Genomic DNA, 18,817 nt, shown 5'->3' on the forward strand with positions numbered 1-18,817 from the left:
ACGACATGTTCTTTCTCGAATAAATGATGAGATACAACGCGTTTGGTATCATGACTTGGAAAGGGACTCCCAATGTTTGGTGATTTTGCTAGAGGTAGGAACAACTCCTGATGGTGTTCCAAATATTCTATTCGAAGGAAGTTATGAAGGCCTCAACAATGATCAAATAACTGGGTGGTCTTCCCGCCTTGATATGGGACACTACCGATGGTTGAGAGGCCCTATCAATTATCTTCGAAGAGAACAAAGATCAAAGCATGTGGCGAATATAATTCGTCACATCATAGATTTCTTCAACATATGATGACCACTCCTCGTGGAATTCGTCCCTAGAAGGGGGGTAATGTCACGGACATACTCATAATTACATATACAAATATGTAGAAGTAAGTCAAAGTAGGTAAAAGTAAATTAATTCTATAGTATTTGATATGGAAGCTTCCTAGAAGCTTTATAGATGCTGATTTGACTTCATAGGTGTCTTTAATTGACTTTTTGGATTAGAAACGTGGTCAACAAGTTGGCCATGTGCCACACATGTTGTTAGCTTGAAGACCAAGCTAACTATGTGGCCCACACGTAGAAAAACTTGCCTTGTAAGTCAAGGCATGTATCCTACAAAGTCAACACATATTGGAGGTCCTATAGAATATTGCCACATAGCTACTTGTTAGATAGTATATATAGAGACAAGAGTGAAGCCTTCTTCACTCTTGTCAACTCCTTTCTTGCTTCCAGTCTAGTTTCAAGGGCCTCTAGTTTCTTTGTCTTTTGGCAATAGCCATTCCATTTTTTCTTTCAATATACATACTTATTTATTTATATTTTGTTACCTTTCTTTGAGTGAAGGCACACTTATGTGAATTGATTTTTCATCGAGTTCTTGTCCTTGACAAAATGTCATATAACACAAAACTCAAATTATTTTTTTCTCTTTAGAACTCATTACAAACTATGGTCAATATTTTGCTATTCTAGAAAGATACATTGAATTCTCTAACATATGGTTTAATAAGTTAATAATTATTAAAATATATAGAGAAGTCTATTCTATTAATCAAGATGCAATTGAAGTAACTTTACTTGCTTTTTGTCCATGTCTTGTCAATTATAACTTCTCAAATATATATATCATATGAATAAGATGATTTTTTTTTTATTTTTTTTATTTTTTATAGTATGGTGCTAGATAAGAAAACTACTCAACAATAAATTTTTCGTTTAAAAAAAAAAAAAAAAAAAAAAAAAACTTCCAAACTACAATTGTATTTACCACAAATATTGATTGAAGTCATAAGTTATTTCTTTTTTTTATTGGCCATGTAAATAAGCCTTGCTGCTTTAATTTTTGCATGGATAAGTAACTCAAATTTTATTATTATTTTAATAAAAAAAGCTTTAATAATTAGGATTTTTATTTTTTCAAGAATAGCTAAAATAACTTGATGCAGAGATAGGTAGGGCAAATTAGCACATCATCCTTCTAGTAGACAATGTACCTTTTTCACATTACTCATGATTGGTCAACTCCAAATATCAAAATTTGTACACTTCTTCCAAAATCAACTTCTAAAATTTATCCTATAGATGTAAGAATAATTGTTATTTTCAAGTGGTACTACCAACCATTTTATTTGCAAAATGCCATCAATTACAATGAGTACCATGAGCTCAATATATATAAGGTTAAGAAGCTGACAACAATGTGTTAGTCACTTACAAACTAGGATAAAATCTCTTTGATTACAATTAAGAATTACTTCCATCGCATTGGACTTTTTAAGTGTACAAGCAAAGTAATAGAAATTGAAGTTAAAAGAATAGTTAAGACAAAGCTTGTAAGTACACTTAAACATATTGAACCAAACCATGTTTTTTTTATACAATATGCTTATCTACTCAAGTAAATAAAAACTCTAGAAAGCATTCACATGAAAATATGACATCTTTGCTACCAAAATCCTTTTTAAACTTAAGAGTGCTTATATCAAGTAAAAACGCATCATCTAGATTTGCTTATAGATTTCTTTGATTTTAAAATTGTCTTAATACTTAAAAATGAGATATGGCATGACAGTAAAATAAGACATATTATTTGGTTTAATATTCAAGAATTTAAATACATGGTGTTACAAAAAAATGCGCAAGTATATTTTAAGACTACTTATCTAAATAAATTCCTCTCTTAAATGGTAAATGGTGAAACAAGTCTTGGTTAGTAAAAGTATTATTAGGATGTAAACAAAAGGTGAAAATCTACTAAAACAACAAAATTTCTCCTAATGGCCATCTCATGCATACACCAAATAAAGAGAAGGCAATAGAAATTATACAATCTTATACAATTTGTAACAATCCTATACTTGCCTTACAAAGATATTAGAACATAAGAAGACTTATTTTGCTTTGACTTCTGTTACTTGTGTGATGGATAAACCAATTGTGTTATAAAGAGAAAAAAGGAAAAAGAAAAAGGCACGCATTATTCTTGAGCTAAATCCACATAATTTCTGTTTGGAATTGATTGGAGGCTTTGCTCAGCACAACATCTGAAGGTGACAAATTGAAATCACATGATGTCCGAATTTTGAAAAGATCAAGAAATAGGTAGTCATGTGGCAATTTACATAGACTTTTTTAGGTCACCGGAACAAGTCACTGGTTTGGTTCAATGAACTTATACTCTACTGACGATGAACGATGCCATGCGGGTCTGGTTTTACAGGGTTATGAAATGGGTCTTTTCCTGAAGATGCTGTCACTGATCTTGTGAAAAGTTTTATCACGTACATGTGATTTTTTTGCGGTCCCCGCTGTGTTGGGTGCAGAAGAACGGCATAAATGCAGAGTAGGGTATTGCTGCATAGATAGGGAGGATATTTAGGTCAAGCATGCATTGAAGAGTTCTGCCAGACAGGTGTATGTGTTGAACTTATTACTAAAGATGAAGAAGACATCACTTCTTTGCTGTTGAATTTGGTTAGATATTGAAAAAAAGTTGGGTGCGGGTTTCGATCACATATGGAGAGCCCTTTGGATTTTCGTTTTCGTGTTAGAAATCATGAATGACCAAGAACTTGAATCAATTTCGCAGCTGATGGATGAGCTGGAAAAAATGCCTCTGTACCCATTCAAGATTGTTTTCAAGGTTTGAATTATAATGTACGGTCTCACAGGGTGTTTTTCTTAGCTGCTAGTCACTATTGTGGGCACATGATTTGTAGTAAAACACTGCCAGATTAACAAGTGAGCAATGCTTATGAGAGCAACAGCATCACTACTGCCGTTACTGGAATTACGCAGCTTCTGCCGATGCTGCCCTAAAACCCTGAAGATGTCGAATGCCGGCGGTGCCGGCTCTGTAAGAAATAAGCTTCTTTCATTGCATTTGCTTGTCTAGTTGAGGATTTAAGTTGCTGGTAAAGAACGAAATGATACATGTGTTCAAGATGCTGATTGTATAAACTCATCCGACGAACTATTGCCTTAGACTGCCGGGGCTGCACACCAGACGGTTTTCCGGAAGAATTAGTACTGTTTCAATTCATTAGCTAAGGATATGAATATTCTCATGAGAACATGAATAATCCCTAAACTCTAATCCTGGTAATGATAGTAAGTATAGACTTGATGCAGTTAGTTTTTCTTTACAGTCGAGAGAAACATTTTTGATTTTCAGGTTCTGAAACTACTTGCGGATGCAGGGATTAGTTCTGGAAACAAGCAACACCACATGCAAAAACCGGATGAACCGTGGATTGTTCTTTGTATACTGTTGTATATCTTGGTGCTCTGTGTTTCCGTGTATTACCTCCTGCCTTCACATTACAGTTGGGATGCGAGTGTTGATGGGAGCTTCTACAGAGGTGTTACCTTCCCACACAACAGGTAATCTCGCTGAACATTGTATATTTGAAAACCAGACTTCGAAAATGGTTACGTCTTCACATCTGCTTGTCAAGCTGATTTAGGTGCAGGGACAATTTTCTCATTTCCGCTTTTGCTTCAACTGAACTCAACTGCTACACCCATCCAGATGCTCCTGTATGCATTTGTTATGGAATCAAGAAGTGATATTCTGTGGTTACTTGTGGTCTTATTTTGCTAGTTTATTGTTGATAAGGTGTGCAGTAACCTTGTTCTTGATTGAAATAGAACCAATGCGTCATCCACCAACAGTGATGATTGATTTAGCAACGCTTTGTCTTCTGCAACCTATCTCGATCAGGTTATACCACTATTTTAAGGGTTGCCTCAACTTCCCACCTTTCCACTAGATCTTCTGTACGATCATCTTAACTTGGAGCACATAAAATCATCTGGTCTGGTGATTTTCTATCGAATTTGCACAGTGCATAAATTGTGTCTTAAAAATTGCAATGTTTGGTCCCTAGAAGGAAAATACGAGTGCTGATCAGTATTAGCAAGTCTTGTTTCCTTGTTGGCATCTCAGATCTCAAAAGACTCATTAGTGGATAACTGCTTTAGCCCAATATCAGCTATTCACTTTGAGATGTTTCACAACATCGAGTAGGCAAGCTTGCAGTATTGGGTGGGATAGTGAAAAGGTCTGTTAGATATGATGTCTAACCAGTGACATTCTACCTATCGTTTGTGTATATGGCATCTTTGTATGAAGTATTGTGTTGTTGGTTTCTCTTAAAATTTAAGTAAGCTGGAGAACAATAAGAGGTTCCTGTGACTTTCTTGATGCTCTCTTAGCTGCAGCAAGGTTACCTCGGTTGATACGAAACAACCGAGTGCTATCAGTACGAGAATTCAAATATCAACGCTAGAGGTTATGGTTTTTGGTCAAACATTGGATGTGCTGTGAATGTTGGTGAATCTGCCCCGTTGATTTGCAGATTCTATAGCTAGAAGATTGTCGAAAACGTGCACCTCTGGTCATAACTGGCAAGCTGGATTGATTGTTTTAAGTGCAAGGTCAAGGTTCTGAATTTGCCTGTCGACTTGTGAATTGTAGCCTGGTAGTTATGTAAAGGATATTCAGTGCCTTGTATCTTGAGTTTAGGTTTGAACTTGGTTCGTCTGTACGGACAGTAGTGCACTATAAAAAAATGTTTTCCCTCGTACGTCTGAACTGATCATTAGAATGAAGTGAAACCGAAAGAAGATAATGATTCCTGAATACTGTATTCCCATCTCTGATATCCAAGTCTGTACCTTTCGAACTGCTGCTTGAGGATTGACGAAGGTGAACTGCACCTTGTGCTGTCTCGAATGAAACAATATTGAATTATTAAATGAAGTCTCGCCCAGGAATCGCTCGAAGTGTTCTTTCAGTAAATGTGAGCAGTGATTTTCCTTGACAAACCTTTTGGAAGTTAAAGGTGCTCAACCTGGAAATTCAGATCTGTACACATACTTCCTGTCAAGGAATTAATGCTCAGCAAGTAAGAGTAACAATTGCTCTTACAATGCAATATCATAATCAATAAGCATCTTTGGCTTTCAATTGAAGACCACTTCATGAATTTATATTGATTGACTAAAAGGAATTTCCTTTAATGAATAGGCTCTAAACTTCTGTTTTACAGAAACGTTAAAAGGAAGAAGCGCTGATCGGAGATACAGGGGAAAATATACTGTTGGTGATTAATTCCAAGCATGGCATCTTCCATCGTGCTGTCAAGAGAAAGGAATGCAATTCCTCGGCCCTCAAAAACGACACGTAGAACTTGCCACATTTCGCAATCGCCATCAAATTTAATGACCTTGAATTTTATCCACACATTATTTAAATCATTCTTGTTACTCAAACAATCCTGATACACCCAAACAACAGCATCCGACACGCTTCAGTGCCTTTACAGGTATACATCATGCTTGTCAAAATGCATGGCTAGCGTCTGTAGAAGCTTTTCGACTTTGACATTCAGAATTTCCTAAATTGTTGGTAGTGGCTACACTATGATAGTCTGAAAGGCGAACGGCAAACCGTGGCACTGCCCAGGAAGCTTTATTTGGAGGATCTTACGTGTGGCTTTAAAGAACTGAAAGTGCTTTTATAGATTCAGACACTGCAGCCTGCAACATTAGGTGCTATTTGTTTATCATGCGGGTGTTAAGTCCGTTGAAGTGTTTGTGTCGTTTCTTCTTGTCTCAGGATAGCTATGGACCCATGATGAACTTCATGAAGATTAATTGATTTATAGGCTGGGAAAATCTGTAATCATCCGAGTCTTCCATTTCAGTAGAAACTGAAATCATATGTCAGGAAATATTCGTAGCGACTTGGTCGTTATGTTGTTTTCTCCAGCACTTCGAAGGGTAGGTTACCAGTTCAGTGTTGGTGCATCTTTCCACTTGAGAGGTATTATGGATGTAAATCCAATTAATGAGGCGGACAATTTGCCAACCCATGCTGCCAGGCAACAGTACAAAATTCATGTGCAATCAACCATCTTCCTCCGTAAATAGTGATCGCCCAAATTTGCGTCCGCTACTCTACTTGAACACTTCCTCAACCGTGCCAACTTCATGCGCATGGTGTGATGACTGATGAAATCCTACCATCATTCCAAACCTGAGTTTCTTCAACACTTCTGCACCCTACTCAATTATTTGGTTTCACGAGCACAGAGACAAGCGCTAAGTCCACCTAGAAGAGTCCAAAAGACATCGGACTCCTTTTGGGTTTCTTTTATAAGCTCCTGACTCTCTCGTTCCCTTCGCATCATTGCACTAGAATTCGACATGAAACTTGAGTCTGAGTATCAATCCCTTCAGATGATAAAAATTCCAGCTACTGATGTCAGACTCGTCCGCCGTTAAGCTCTTGTGACGGATGAGCATGTGAGAAAATTTTAAGAGAGGTGGCCGCCATCGTTTCAGCGATCAGGACAAACAGGTGACAAATTCCAGCGCCTCTGAAGTGAATAGCATGCCCGCTAAGTCGGAACAGATGCGCTGGTACAGACAACGCTGTCTTCCCTACTAGTTGAACGTCCCCACTGATTTCTGACTTTTCATCTTCGTGGGACATGAGAGCTTTAAGTTTCAGAGTGAGACTGCAAGGGGCGTCTGAGAGGATCCAGTCTCCATGATAAGCTGCTTTCGGATAAAGTTTCCTGAGCTCTGAAATATGTGAGTCAGTAGCGTCCTTGTAGATGGTACGCTTTGAGAGGGAGACTCAGACACAAAATTGTGAGAACTCGTACAATTTGGGGTCAGTAGTAGGCTCTCTATGGAACGTAAACTGAAATGTGCTCCAACAAAAATATAGATATTTTAAGATAGGTCCGTGGCTCATTAACTTAATGAGAATTCTGGAATTCATAAGAAGCATTCAACTAGTGCATTGAATTGAGCTCATGTTCCAGTTAAATTCCACTAGTCTGGAACTACAATGCAAACCAATCACAGCAACCAGTTGAGGTTTGTAGAGGGCTGCTAGGATGCGAGGAGTTGATTAAATGATCACCCAAGCTCATTGAGCATGAGTAAATCCTTGTGGGATCCTCCTATGGAAAGCTACCTTCAGGAATCAAGAACGAAATAGAAGATCCTTGAATAGCAGAAGAGAATGCGCGAGTTTGTGCTTTATGTGTGAAACAATTGTTGAACAGATTCGTCAGAGGGAAAATTCGCCAGATAACTAAAATGTTATAAGACCCACACGGTCTCGATCATGATGGACACGCTCGTCAAGCATGAGATGAAATGATCGTATCCAACCTGTCATTTTGATTCAAGACGTTCTCTTAATGTAAATTCCTTGAGAACATAAGGATCCATCTCAATCTTCTAAGTCGTTAGGACCTCTTTTCCTTCTGCAATTTTCACTAAGTATAGTGAGCTAAACAAAACTTCAAAGAATGCCACACCAGTTACGATTAATTAATACCCTTGATATGCCATTCAAGATACTGTGCCATCTAGATGACATCGAAAGTGGGAGCCGGAGTCATTTCGACACCTTCCTCATGTGGAGGTCGTGGTTGATGAGGTCAATGCTCAATATATGATCCCCGATCACTAGAGAAAACAAGTGTATCTTCTACAAAACCTCATGTGATTACCATTAGATTTACAATTAATCCACCCAGGTGTAGAGTATGATCCTACGAAGCAATGAGATTTTCCTGGAGAAAGCACCTTTATTTCACACCCCTTAAAATCAACTCCTAGATTCATGAGAATTATTTGAACCCTGGTCAAGTTCTTCTTGGACAGATGAAGAATCAGGAATCTGCTGCACAATCTCACCGACACACAAATTTGACGTACAGTCAACACTGAGACTATTGAAGCAAGCATCTGTTTAATTTCATCTGTATGCTGTAAATGGAATTGACTCGACGGATCAACAACCCATATCATGATTTCGAGTCAGTGTGCAAGAGCCATTTAAAGATCCCAAGGGAGTTCAACATGGTCCTTGATGCTGCGATATTGTCAGCTCGAGGCCTCATTCAATTCTTCAATTTTGTGCATGTGAAGGTGACTGAAACCAACTTCTGAGCTTTCGCAGGTTCACTTTGTGGCCAGAGCAAGAGTACATGATGCTTGCGGCACGTAGCAGTACTCGAGACGGATCATGCTATGGATTGGTCCACGACATGCATAAACTAGACTCATGACCACGGATTTTCGATCAAAAAATTATTGCAATACTCTTGAGCCGCATACAATTAATTTGAATAGTTTTTGACGAGCTTGATCTGGCAGTTGCACCCTAAATGGCCGCATCAAAATGATGAGCAGAACACCTGTTAATCAGAAATTGGGCGTACACTGATCGTAGGATTCTGCCTTTAAACAGCCTAGACTTGCGAAGGACTGCAAATCATGACGAGGTTTGAATTTGCTTATCAATCGAGTCAATTTCTGCTAAACAAGAAAGTTTAGGATTTTGATACATGAAAATCGTCATACAAGTGTATTTTTCTTGAGGAATAGATGGTCAAACCAAACCACAGTTGCCACACTTCTGGAAAAAAGCAAGAACTTGTGATAGGCCGCGAAGGAACAGTCGTTTATTCGCAACTGTCCATTAAGATTTGCAATCGAGTTGTTACTGAACAGCCTGGTGATCACGTCAGGGAGCTAACAGATAATCAAGGGAGTAAACTAACACCCCATACATCTCTGTGTCTAGTCTACTGTTTAGATTTGACTCAGAAGTGCATATGCTTACATGGTCTTGGATGCCTAGGGTTTTGATCCAGCCGAGAAGCTGCTGCCGCACTGGTTGAATTATCTCACAAGCAATGTAAAGATCCGTTTGCTGTAAAGAATCTGCAAGATACTGCAAACCCTAGGTTGTGGAGATGTGCCTCGCGTGCAGAGAACTTTTACCCTCTGCAATGAAATCTACGTTGACCCAAAATGCTGTACCTTCTGCTTGAGTAGATTATGTTTTTTTGGGGGACTAACCTAGATTTCAAAGCGATATTGGGGTATCATCTCTTCCTTATGGCAGGGAGTTCTTATGGTTTGCTGACATTGGTGAACTTGCAGACCTCATTGCCTGCAGCAGGGTCCTAGGATCACTTTACCATCCGTCGCTCATCAGTACTACTTCCTACTCATCACTTACGCAAACGACGTACTCCACCAACTGCTCCCAACTCTAGCAGCTTGAGAGTAAATTCCATTGGCATGAATTCCATATGTCGGACAATAGCAGATTTTCATCCTCTCTCTCTCTCTTTGTGACTGAACGGTGAACGCTAATCCCTATAACTGGAAAAGAAGAAAAAATAAAAGAAAAAATAAAACATCAGTAGACCTACAGTTGGGTATTCTAAGAAGGGCACCGTTCACAATTGCATCACCGTACAGACACCCAATTATGAAGACGGATTCTCGTTCGAATTTAACGTTTCAGTGGCATTTTCCTCAAAATTCACATATTGCGACTCATTGACGAATAGACTGCTTGTCCTTCACACGACACAGGTTACATGTACAAAACTACAAAGTAGACCGTAAATTCATCGCTGGCACCAAGCTTGCTGATGAGGCCAAAGCTGAACGATTTGCTGGAATAGAATGCAGATGAACCGTCACGCTTCCAGCTACAGTTATTATTTGGTGAACCATGAGATATTATTCGTGTCCGGGTTGGCGCCTGTGGGGGTGGTGGTGATGCGGCACCAGGAGGGATTAGGACCTCTCCGGCCTCACCATGGGAGGAGCAGAGTTGGCTGATGAAACTCTCAAGTGTCGTCTTCCACTGATCAAGCAATCATGGGTACTTCCGCTGCTCCTGGAATGTAGTTGACCGGTTCCAGTATCGCCGTCCACCCCGTGGCAACTGTTATTGTGCTTGTGCATATGCTGCAGCACCAGCACCCAGAGCCAACGTGGTTCTCCTCCGGACACACACTCATCCTCAGAACCAATTGTTCACCGTCCGACCAGATCCACATCTTCTTCCTTTTTGGTTTTCTGGGGATCGGTTTTACTTTTCGGAATTGGGTTCGATCGCGGCGACGGAGTGGAAGACCATGCTTGCTTGCTTGCTCGTGGTCCCGAACTGCAGGAGCTGCGATTCTCGTAGTGGCTGCTCGGGTCCCGAATACATGATCCCATTCCCTGAGTTTATCAGTTTCTCAGCAGTTGGCGGGTTTTACGTCTATTCACAGCCGGGGAATCAGGTAGTGCCATCGACGATGAGAAGCGTTGTGGGCGGTTGCACACAACTTGCCAGAACTTGCAGTGCTGATGTCAGCGACAGTCCTGGCCTGAAGCTACAACTTGAACGAACTTCTGTTTTTGATGATTTTTTTTCTGAACGCACTTTGATTCAAGTGGCAAATCAGTTGAACTTCCGTTCATTGTTCATTCAACACCTGGAACCTTCAGGCACAATTTTTTTAATCAACTTCTTTATTAAAATATATACATGCTTTTCTTAGAAGCAAGTTTAAGTCTTGAAAAACTGATTTGGCAAGTTTTTCATGTAAATTCATGGAATGGAATTTTGCTACGAAATCATGTATATTATAATATTTTAATTTATATTATAATATTAATTTCAATGTAGTGGGGAAATCTAGATTGGTGTTCAAATTCAATAAATTAATGTAGACTTGAGTAATAAGTTACAATTAGTGGCACTTGTTAAAGTGGTTTCCTTTTGAAATTTGATGGTTGGTCTGTTATGGTGTTTGGGTCATTAGGGTATAAATAATTCAAGATGCAATTCATTTTTTATAAATTTTACTTTTATAAATATTATTTCCTTGCAGGTGTTATACAAGTATAGTTGCATTAGCATCATTTTATTTATTTATTTATTTATTGTGTGCCTTCATTTAAAAATTTAGTTGTAGTTACTTCAGTGTGATCAAAAGTTTTTAAAAATATATATATCATTTCAGATACTTGGCCCATACATTGAACTACTTTCCAATAAAATTTCAATTTAGAAAATACTCGTTGTTCTCTTCTCTTTTTTTCCTTTTTTTGACATTGAAAATGAGGGTTACACTTCAATCAACATTTGTACAAATGTTGCAAAACAGGTGCTTTCACGAGTAGTAACACATCCAAAGGATCTCCTGTGCACCACTAGTTCCGAAGTTATGTTTAGTTTATGTTTGACTTTCAACACTCTACTGGATCATACCTTGCACGCACATCCAGTTTCGTTGATTCTATTTTTTATTTTAATCTTTTTAAAATGATTTTTTTTCTTGTTTTAGTGCACTACACAAGGTCACATGCTTCTCTGAAAATAGATGGGTAGATGTACTGGTAACTGGTAGAAGACAAAACCATAATGCACCCATTCCTTGACGACTGTAGCGTAGAGGATACTCCTCAAACATAATTCAGGGCTTCCTTGGGGCTGGAGCCCAGTTACCTCCGCAAACCATTGCACTGTGTGTGAGAGTGAGAGAGAGAGAGAGAGAGAGAGAGAGAGAGATAAAACAAAATAAAATAAAATAATCCAGGCTGTGAAAAGGCCTCACTGACGAGACTATTAGAAGCTTTGTACATACATCACAACTCTATCGATATGTTTGGAGATCGGCCTTTAGTTTTCCTCGGCAGTTGGTGGGCTTCGAATTGCAGCAACGTAAGCTCATCTCGATTCAACATCTAGAAAGACATGACAATTAACTTTAAGAAATAAAGGGCAGCGAGAACCATTTGAAACTCCCGATATGGTAATGAACAGAATTGTGGTCATTATTTGAACACGCAGCCTCGTGCAAAGTGGAACTGGTACAGGGGCGAAAAACTAGGTAAGAACTTTCAGAGCTGTTACTAAATTCGATATCTACGAACGTAATCTTATGTATTCTACATAGGACCTGGCAAAATGTCTTCCTGGGGGAACTTGAGCTGGCAGGATTCCAAAGTTGCAGATTTAAAGGGAGTACCATGCGAGCTTTTTAGCCGGCAACCGAATGTTAGTACGGATTATTGTTCATGATGCAGATTTATTGACGGAGTAGATTCGATGTGGTCGATCAGCCTCGCTGGAAGGGCCGGGTAGGGAGCAAGTTCCTCGCTGTTTGTCTTACTTACAAAAGTTCTGCGCCCAGCTGACTGCAATGCGAACTTCATGGACGAATTGTTTGTTTTTATGTGGTTCCTCTGCAAGGCATGGAGCTTGCTTTTTCCGAGAAAGAGACAATAGCAAGGGGAAAAGAGCTCCTTTGATCCCATCAGACTGTAATCTCTGTGCATCGTCCAAAACATCGCCGATGCGTAGTGGGAATTATCAACGAGTGGTCGCATTGTTTTAATTTTGGAAATGTTGCAAATTAGATAAATGTAGGGCCCACGTCCCAAGGTCACCGACCTACTCAATCAGCTTCCCTCTGGATGTACAGTTGTGTGCACTGGTACCACCGTGCGACAAAAGTGTTGCTCTCAACGTTCATCAGAGCATGATATGGGGTCTGTGTGTCTGGCACTTCGGAGTTCGGGTTCTGCTGCCTGGGTCTCAACCCCAAGCGCCAATAGATTCGCGTCTCCAGGTGCTCCCTGGTAACATAATTCAGTTCACACAATACAATTGTACAAAATAATGTGAGGTCATAGTATTCGCGTGGCCACTCTAACTGAACCTTTCATGGTTCGGTATGTGTGCATACGTACGTAATTGAAGGAGGAGGTCCTGCCTTGGAAGAACGATTCAGAACCATCGAACTTAGATAATACTGCGTTCTATGAGAATTTTGTGAGCATCCTCAAATTGATGAATAGTGAATGAGTCTATAGAGCTTATAGACATCTGCCTACCATTTTTTTTTTTAATTAAAAAATAAAACGAAAAGGGAGGGGGGGGAGAGCATAGTCTTCACGCTATGGTATCCACAAATTCCTAGAATAAATCTGTGCACGGTGGTCTCCAGCTCATGTTTCATCCACCCTACAAAGTCTCCAGAATAAGTGACGGACCTAACGCCTTCGAAGATCCAAGCCAATCACTAGATCATGGCTGAATGCTTCAGAGCGCAATAATATCACGCAATGCCGTGGAGAGAAGTTCAGTTCAAATCGAAATCCTTTGGGTTGGTTTGGTCTGCTGATCGGGATGACTCACCAGCTGCTGCCGCGACTAGATTCTCTTCCGACTGTGAAGCCTCTTCGACTGCCATACTGGTCGCAAATGTAGACATACTAGTTGTTCCAACTGGCCAGATGTGCTTCCGTCCCTCTTCTGAAGAGACTGGCAACCGGGCACTGATCGTGTCAGTCCAGGACATCCTTCCCGACAATAATTTGCAGCTTGGATCTGCCTGCTTGGCCCCACCCTCATGACTTCCAGGAACCATGAAAATCTGTCCACTAGAGATTCCACTTTTCCCAGGACCTACTTGCAATTGCTCGCAGTTTGAGGTAGGTGGCGTTACAAATGACCAAGAAGAAGAGCCTGGAGACGATGTTGGGGTTCGTATTGATGCATTGACCTCAATGGCGGACTTGCATGAGTGGCAGAAGGAGAATTGAGAAGAGTCTTGGGAGCTAGCACTCGCCCCCACTGATCGCTCCACTCGCTCTTTTAAAAACTGGGCCTTCTCCAATTCCGCTTGAGCATGCTCGCGAATACGCTTCGCCTTCGCAAGGTCTGCCTCCGATAACTCAATCTGCCGCTTGGCGACTTCGCGTGCGCGGTCTGCGTATTCTCTCTCAGCTGATGCTAATTGAAGCTGTTCCCGGGCTTCTCTTTTGAGAACCTCGGCCCTGGCTAACTCTTTCTCGGCTTCCTCACTCTCCTGGCGAGTTTGATGTTTAGTTCGTCTCGCAGTCGCTGGATCCGACCATGCTGTGCTCATGTCTGTCCAGGTCTGAATTAATCCAACCAATGGTCAGAATCCCGGTATAATAAATGATCGATATTCTGTATGGCATTGCCTTTCTGTACTGTGAGCATGAAACTGACATGTTTGACATTAAAAGAACCAATTTAAGGATTGAGAATATCCACCTGCTCACATGCCTGATCACCACGTGTCCCTGCAGCAGCCATTTGCTTCTGCGATCTGCTTACATTGATATCTATCGAGTGTGCACTGGTAAAGATCTCATGAGTCTCGGTCACGTCTGTGTGATCTATAGTGGCTTGCCTGCTTCTGACCATGGAAGTGGCTGGCTCAAATTGCGAATGCTGCAAAGCACCTCGTCTTACAGGTCGCAATCCCGATAGATCTGCAGCGGACAATTCGTAACATGATTCGTAAATTTCACATCAATACACGAAAAGCAGCATGAGTTTGAATAACTACGAACCACATTTGTCAACCTACTTTCATATGCGTTAGAAAGCTTGAATATGTGGACTTTCTGCCATCACCATGCCACATGTAGAGATAGAAGCTATGCAATTATAACCTACGTTTAATGTCGAATCTTACCGATATCTTAAAGCAATACATATGGAAGGTTCACACAACGTCTTGTTTAAAAGGAAATAATAAGATCTCGCACATGCCAGTATCCAGGTTCCTACCTGACTCATGCGCCTTACCGGCCCGATCCTCGTGACAAGACGAAGTGCTACCAACTCCATGGTTATAATTCAGCACCATTTCAGTACGACTGCTTGTTTCTTGAGCCTTCAATTCACTATAATCAGCTGCATTGCTGTGGGTCAGGGATGGACCGAGCCTACGAGCCGCCTGCATGAGGAAATCACTCAGGGAAACAGCTGCATCTGTTCCAGTTGCAGCAGAGTCGATCGCAACCTGGTTTCGAGTCTGCACCAGGTTTGTAGGAAACATCGATAGAGCCAGATCATTGCCCAGCGGTGCTCCAGAGCGTGAACTCGTTCCAATCTTCGGAATCCCAGCAGATCCTTGCCTCTGTTGGTACGTTAAAGCTAAGACCTCTCTTTCCACCGAACTAAAACTAGGCTTCATATCCACAATCGGAGATGGGGTGCTTGAGCCAACCTCGGCACCAAAAAGTCCGATTGAGAGAGCTAAAGACGGCGCATTGACATCCTCGCTGCACTTGCTAGGTGAAATTGCCTTGGACCCCATGCAAGAAACCTCCGGATGAACGGAATTGATGGAGCTGCAGAGTGTAACCTGCGACCTGGAGCCATGACTCGGTTGAACGACTCTTCTGTCCCCTTGCATTGTAGAACCAGAGGTCAAAACGTCAGGATGAACAGATTCGGGTGGGCGTTGCTTCCATGGGAGTAGCTCCAGTTCCTTGCGCTGGTCCAGTAGCCAACCAGGCAATACGGCATTATACGCCGCCTGGCTCTCTTGAATCCTTCTAGAGTGCTCGTGATCGATGACCTTGGTCGAATCTGCGGATCTCGCGGCAGTGTCCGACATCCCTGATTGCGCAAATGACATGGCTTGAGTTGTATCGCTGGATTGGCTCGGACTTTCATTTGAGTTTCTGTCGGTGGCCTGTCGCTGGAGGGACAACTTTCTTTCACTTCCGTCTCCGGAATGCATGCTCTTGTACTTCACTGCGCTGCAAGTGTCCTGGTGCTCGATGAAGCTCTCTACGCTGGATAATATCACAGCCACAGAGAGATCCTTTAAGATAGGTGGATCTAGACGTTGAACACAAGCTTGTCCAATAAACGCATTTTAAAAGCATAGCAAAGTTTAAGTTTCCGACAGAAGTATATTCAAGTTTACCACTAAATTTACTTTGTAAGCATACTTTTATGGCTGAATTGGAGACGCACCGTGAGAAAACTCGACCACAATCACAACAATGACCTCGTGTCCCACAGGTCTTCAAGTGAGCTTTGTAATCAGACTGCACTGCGTAGCCCTTGGAACATTTATCACATTTCCACTGCTTCTCAGTGCAATGCTTACGTCGATAGTGTTTCTTGATGCCAACAAGATCGCCGAGAGCATGTGACGGGTCGTGATGTAGACAAGATCTCTCCGGACAAACGTAAACACGCTTGAGTGTCCCTAGGCTAGGCCGTTTTAGAAGCTTCCATGGAACCTGCAATACCATCAGATGTTAGTGGCTGTTACACAATCGTCAGTTACAAACTAAACCCTGCTTGAGCACCCCTTCAAGAAAGTCACCCAGCCTACATAGGAAAAGCTCTCGCTTGTTTGTGCGAACCTTGTGGCGACGTCTATGCATTTGCAAGTTTTGATCACGTTGGAAACCCTGATTGCAGATTTCACAAACATATCTGTCTGATTCCATCAACGTCTTGGGAGAAAGAGCCACAACCTCAGCACCTGGGTCTGCGTTCATGAACCAACAGCAAAGCGTCAATAATGCACAAGTCACAATCTAGAAGTTGAGAAATAGCAATTGTAAGTGGTTCAAATAGGTGGATATTTAGGGGCAGTACTAAGCTTGGGGCTCCTTGGTCTTGCCTTACCCCACTACTGATATCCGGGCAAAGTTCATGAATTCAGGTTCAGAAGCCTGAAATTCAACTCACAAAAACGTAATCGCTAGTCATCACTTTGGGTTTAATGATGAACATGGAAGTCCAGAGCGGAAGTTTTTTAGTGAGGCCTTCAAAGACGCAAGGTGTGTGCACGACGACAGGTGATCAGTGCAGCGGTTAAGAAGAAAGACGACTATATTTGAGCACTGGCAAGAACCGACACTGACCTCTAAGGCTCCTATGCACTAGTCTAAGCGAAATACAGACAGCCACATTTGCACTGCACTTCTGCATTCGCTGGGCTACATGATACTTCTGTAGAACCATCCTGATGGAAATTGCAGCGGTTGAAGTGATTATTATCACGTAACAAGTGCACCTATGTTACTGAACATGAATCCACACCTCACTCTTTTGTTGCGAGAGATTTGAAACCTGGTGCGAGACAGCAGCAAGTGTGAATCTCAATTTTTCAACGCTTAGCCTCTGGCAATAGAGCACGCACGCACACTATCAGTGAGCTAAGACATGGGAAGTTCACAAGACCGACCATGGAAGAATCACTCGTGTTTGCAGAAAACTGCTTGTCATAAAAACTTCAGCTAACGAAGACAACGTGTGAGACTTTGAGGGCAATTGTTTCTGTGATCGATTCTCGAAAGCTGTCAGCATGGAGTAGGTACGCTAACAAAGAAACCACCAATTCGTGGTAACGGCCTTAACCCTCAGATAGGAGACTAACGCGACAAGCGATTTAAGCCCGAAGCGGTCCAAGCCGCCACAAGAGCTGCGCTGAGGGTTGCGCCATCGTCGTTGCTACAGGCTCAATCTCCTCCAGCAGAACAGGAAGGAGGATGCAAACAGATATGACCACGGACATCTGATGAGGACGTCAACACCGAGAGGTGCATTTCATGTGTAATTGTAGTTGCGACCTCGTGAAACTAGCTGCGGGAGCATACCGGGCGTTCCTGCTGGACGTCTCTTGCGCTTGTTGACCACTGAACCTGCCGTAAGAGGCAGAAACTCCGACACCACATTGCAGCCTTCGGGGAGGAGGTGGAGAGCGCCATGGCCACCCCCAGCTGAAGGTAAGGCGTTCATGGGACTCCGGCCTCCGACTTCTATCTACGACAAGAGCGTTTTGATCAGTTGCAGAAACCTCTGTTGTAGTACACCGAGTTGATGATTTGATCATCTACACCAGCCACCTCGAATACTGCCCATGCTTTTGTTGCCGGGGGGCATCTTCTGCTCTTCTTCACCTTCACTCCTTTTTCTATCTATAGTCTCTATTGCCAGGCCTACCCCGGCCGAGGCGCACTTGAACATCGTCATCTGAAATCACTGGCAAGACCATCATCAACTGGAGGTGCAAGGAAATTACTCGCTCAGGTGCGGCCCTTACGCAGGCTATCACCCTCGACACCTCTCATAACCTCAGCTCTCACTCACGACATTCTATGCAGCGTAGTGAAACTTTAGATTGACAGCTTCGGAGATGACGTGTGTGTACTATATCCGGCAAGCTAGGGGATCTTGAAAATAAAATTTTAAAGTTGCCCAGTTGAATCTGTAGCGTCGGTGGCCGGGTGCATTCAACCCCTTCGAGATAACTTCCGATTGATCCTGTTTGGGTGCACGAATTGTCCATCATCGGGCAGTGGTGAAATTTAATGCGTACCATTTACGATACTCTCACAGGTTACTGCAGACCTCTCAGCAAATGGCAGTTCCTGTGAGGCTCAATCCCTGTAGGACAAACTTTTAAGACCTGGATCTGTCCCTACGCTGGAGAGGTTGTTCCGAACCCTCTCACGGGACTGCACGCCCATGTCCTGCCAGAAGAGGCGGTTCTCAATGGAGCTCGAGTTTGAATCTACAATTCTTCCGTAAGATTCCAACGAATTTTACTTACTTTGTGAATTTCTAGTGAACGCCATGGTAACCGAAAAAGATAATCTTTCCACATTAATGAGCACGTAGGCCATCATTAGGTAT

At 41.8% G+C, this 18,817-nt stretch overlaps 2 protein-coding genes across 6 annotated transcripts; one reads left to right on the forward strand and one right to left on the reverse strand.

Annotated features, from left to right (window-relative positions):
• The first annotated feature begins 2,611 nt into the window (after positions 1-2,611).
• LOC112282282 (uncharacterized) lies at positions 2,612-7,411 on the forward strand. Of its 3 annotated transcripts, XM_024519710.3 has the most exons (3): positions 2,628-3,361; positions 3,705-3,888; positions 5,559-7,402. In XM_024519710.3, exons 1-3 carry the CDS (start codon positions 3,254-3,256, stop codon positions 5,618-5,620), a joined length of 354 nt encoding a protein of 117 aa, XP_024375478.1. In that variant the 5' UTR covers positions 2,628-3,253; the 3' UTR covers positions 5,621-7,402. The 3 variants fall into 3 exon arrangements, 2 of the variants coding, with proteins under 2 accessions (XP_024375478.1, XP_024375477.1); XR_012217496.2 differs by having other exon boundaries at positions 2,612-5,414; positions 5,559-7,411; XM_024519709.3 differs by lacking the exon at positions 5,559-7,402 and having other exon boundaries at positions 2,638-3,361; positions 3,705-4,665.
• A 5,494-nt stretch (positions 7,412-12,905) lies between these two features.
• On the reverse strand, positions 12,906-18,285 carry LOC112282945 (uncharacterized). 3 transcript variants are annotated; one of them, XM_024521164.3, is made up of 6 exons: positions 17,779-18,285; positions 16,537-16,664; positions 16,139-16,410; positions 14,939-15,954; positions 14,417-14,637; positions 12,906-14,276 (listed from the first exon to the last, which is right to left on the reverse strand). In XM_024521164.3, the coding sequence occupies exons 1-6, from the start codon at positions 17,918-17,920 to the stop codon at positions 13,476-13,478; spliced, it is 2,580 nt and encodes an 859-aa protein (XP_024376932.1). In that variant the 5' UTR covers positions 17,921-18,285; the 3' UTR covers positions 12,906-13,475. The 3 variants fall into 3 exon arrangements, with proteins under 3 accessions (XP_024376932.1, XP_024376931.1, XP_090106763.1); XM_024521163.3 differs by having other exon boundaries at positions 17,752-18,268; XM_090250637.1 differs by having other exon boundaries at positions 16,805-17,905.
• Between the last annotated feature and the right edge of the window lie 532 nt (positions 18,286-18,817).

Source organism: Physcomitrium patens, chromosome 5, assembly GCF_059467195.1.
Source record: "Physcomitrium patens ecotype Gransden chromosome 5, ASM5946719v1, whole genome shotgun sequence".
In the NCBI taxonomy this organism is placed as follows: Eukaryota; Viridiplantae; Streptophyta; class Bryopsida; order Funariales; family Funariaceae; genus Physcomitrium; species Physcomitrium patens.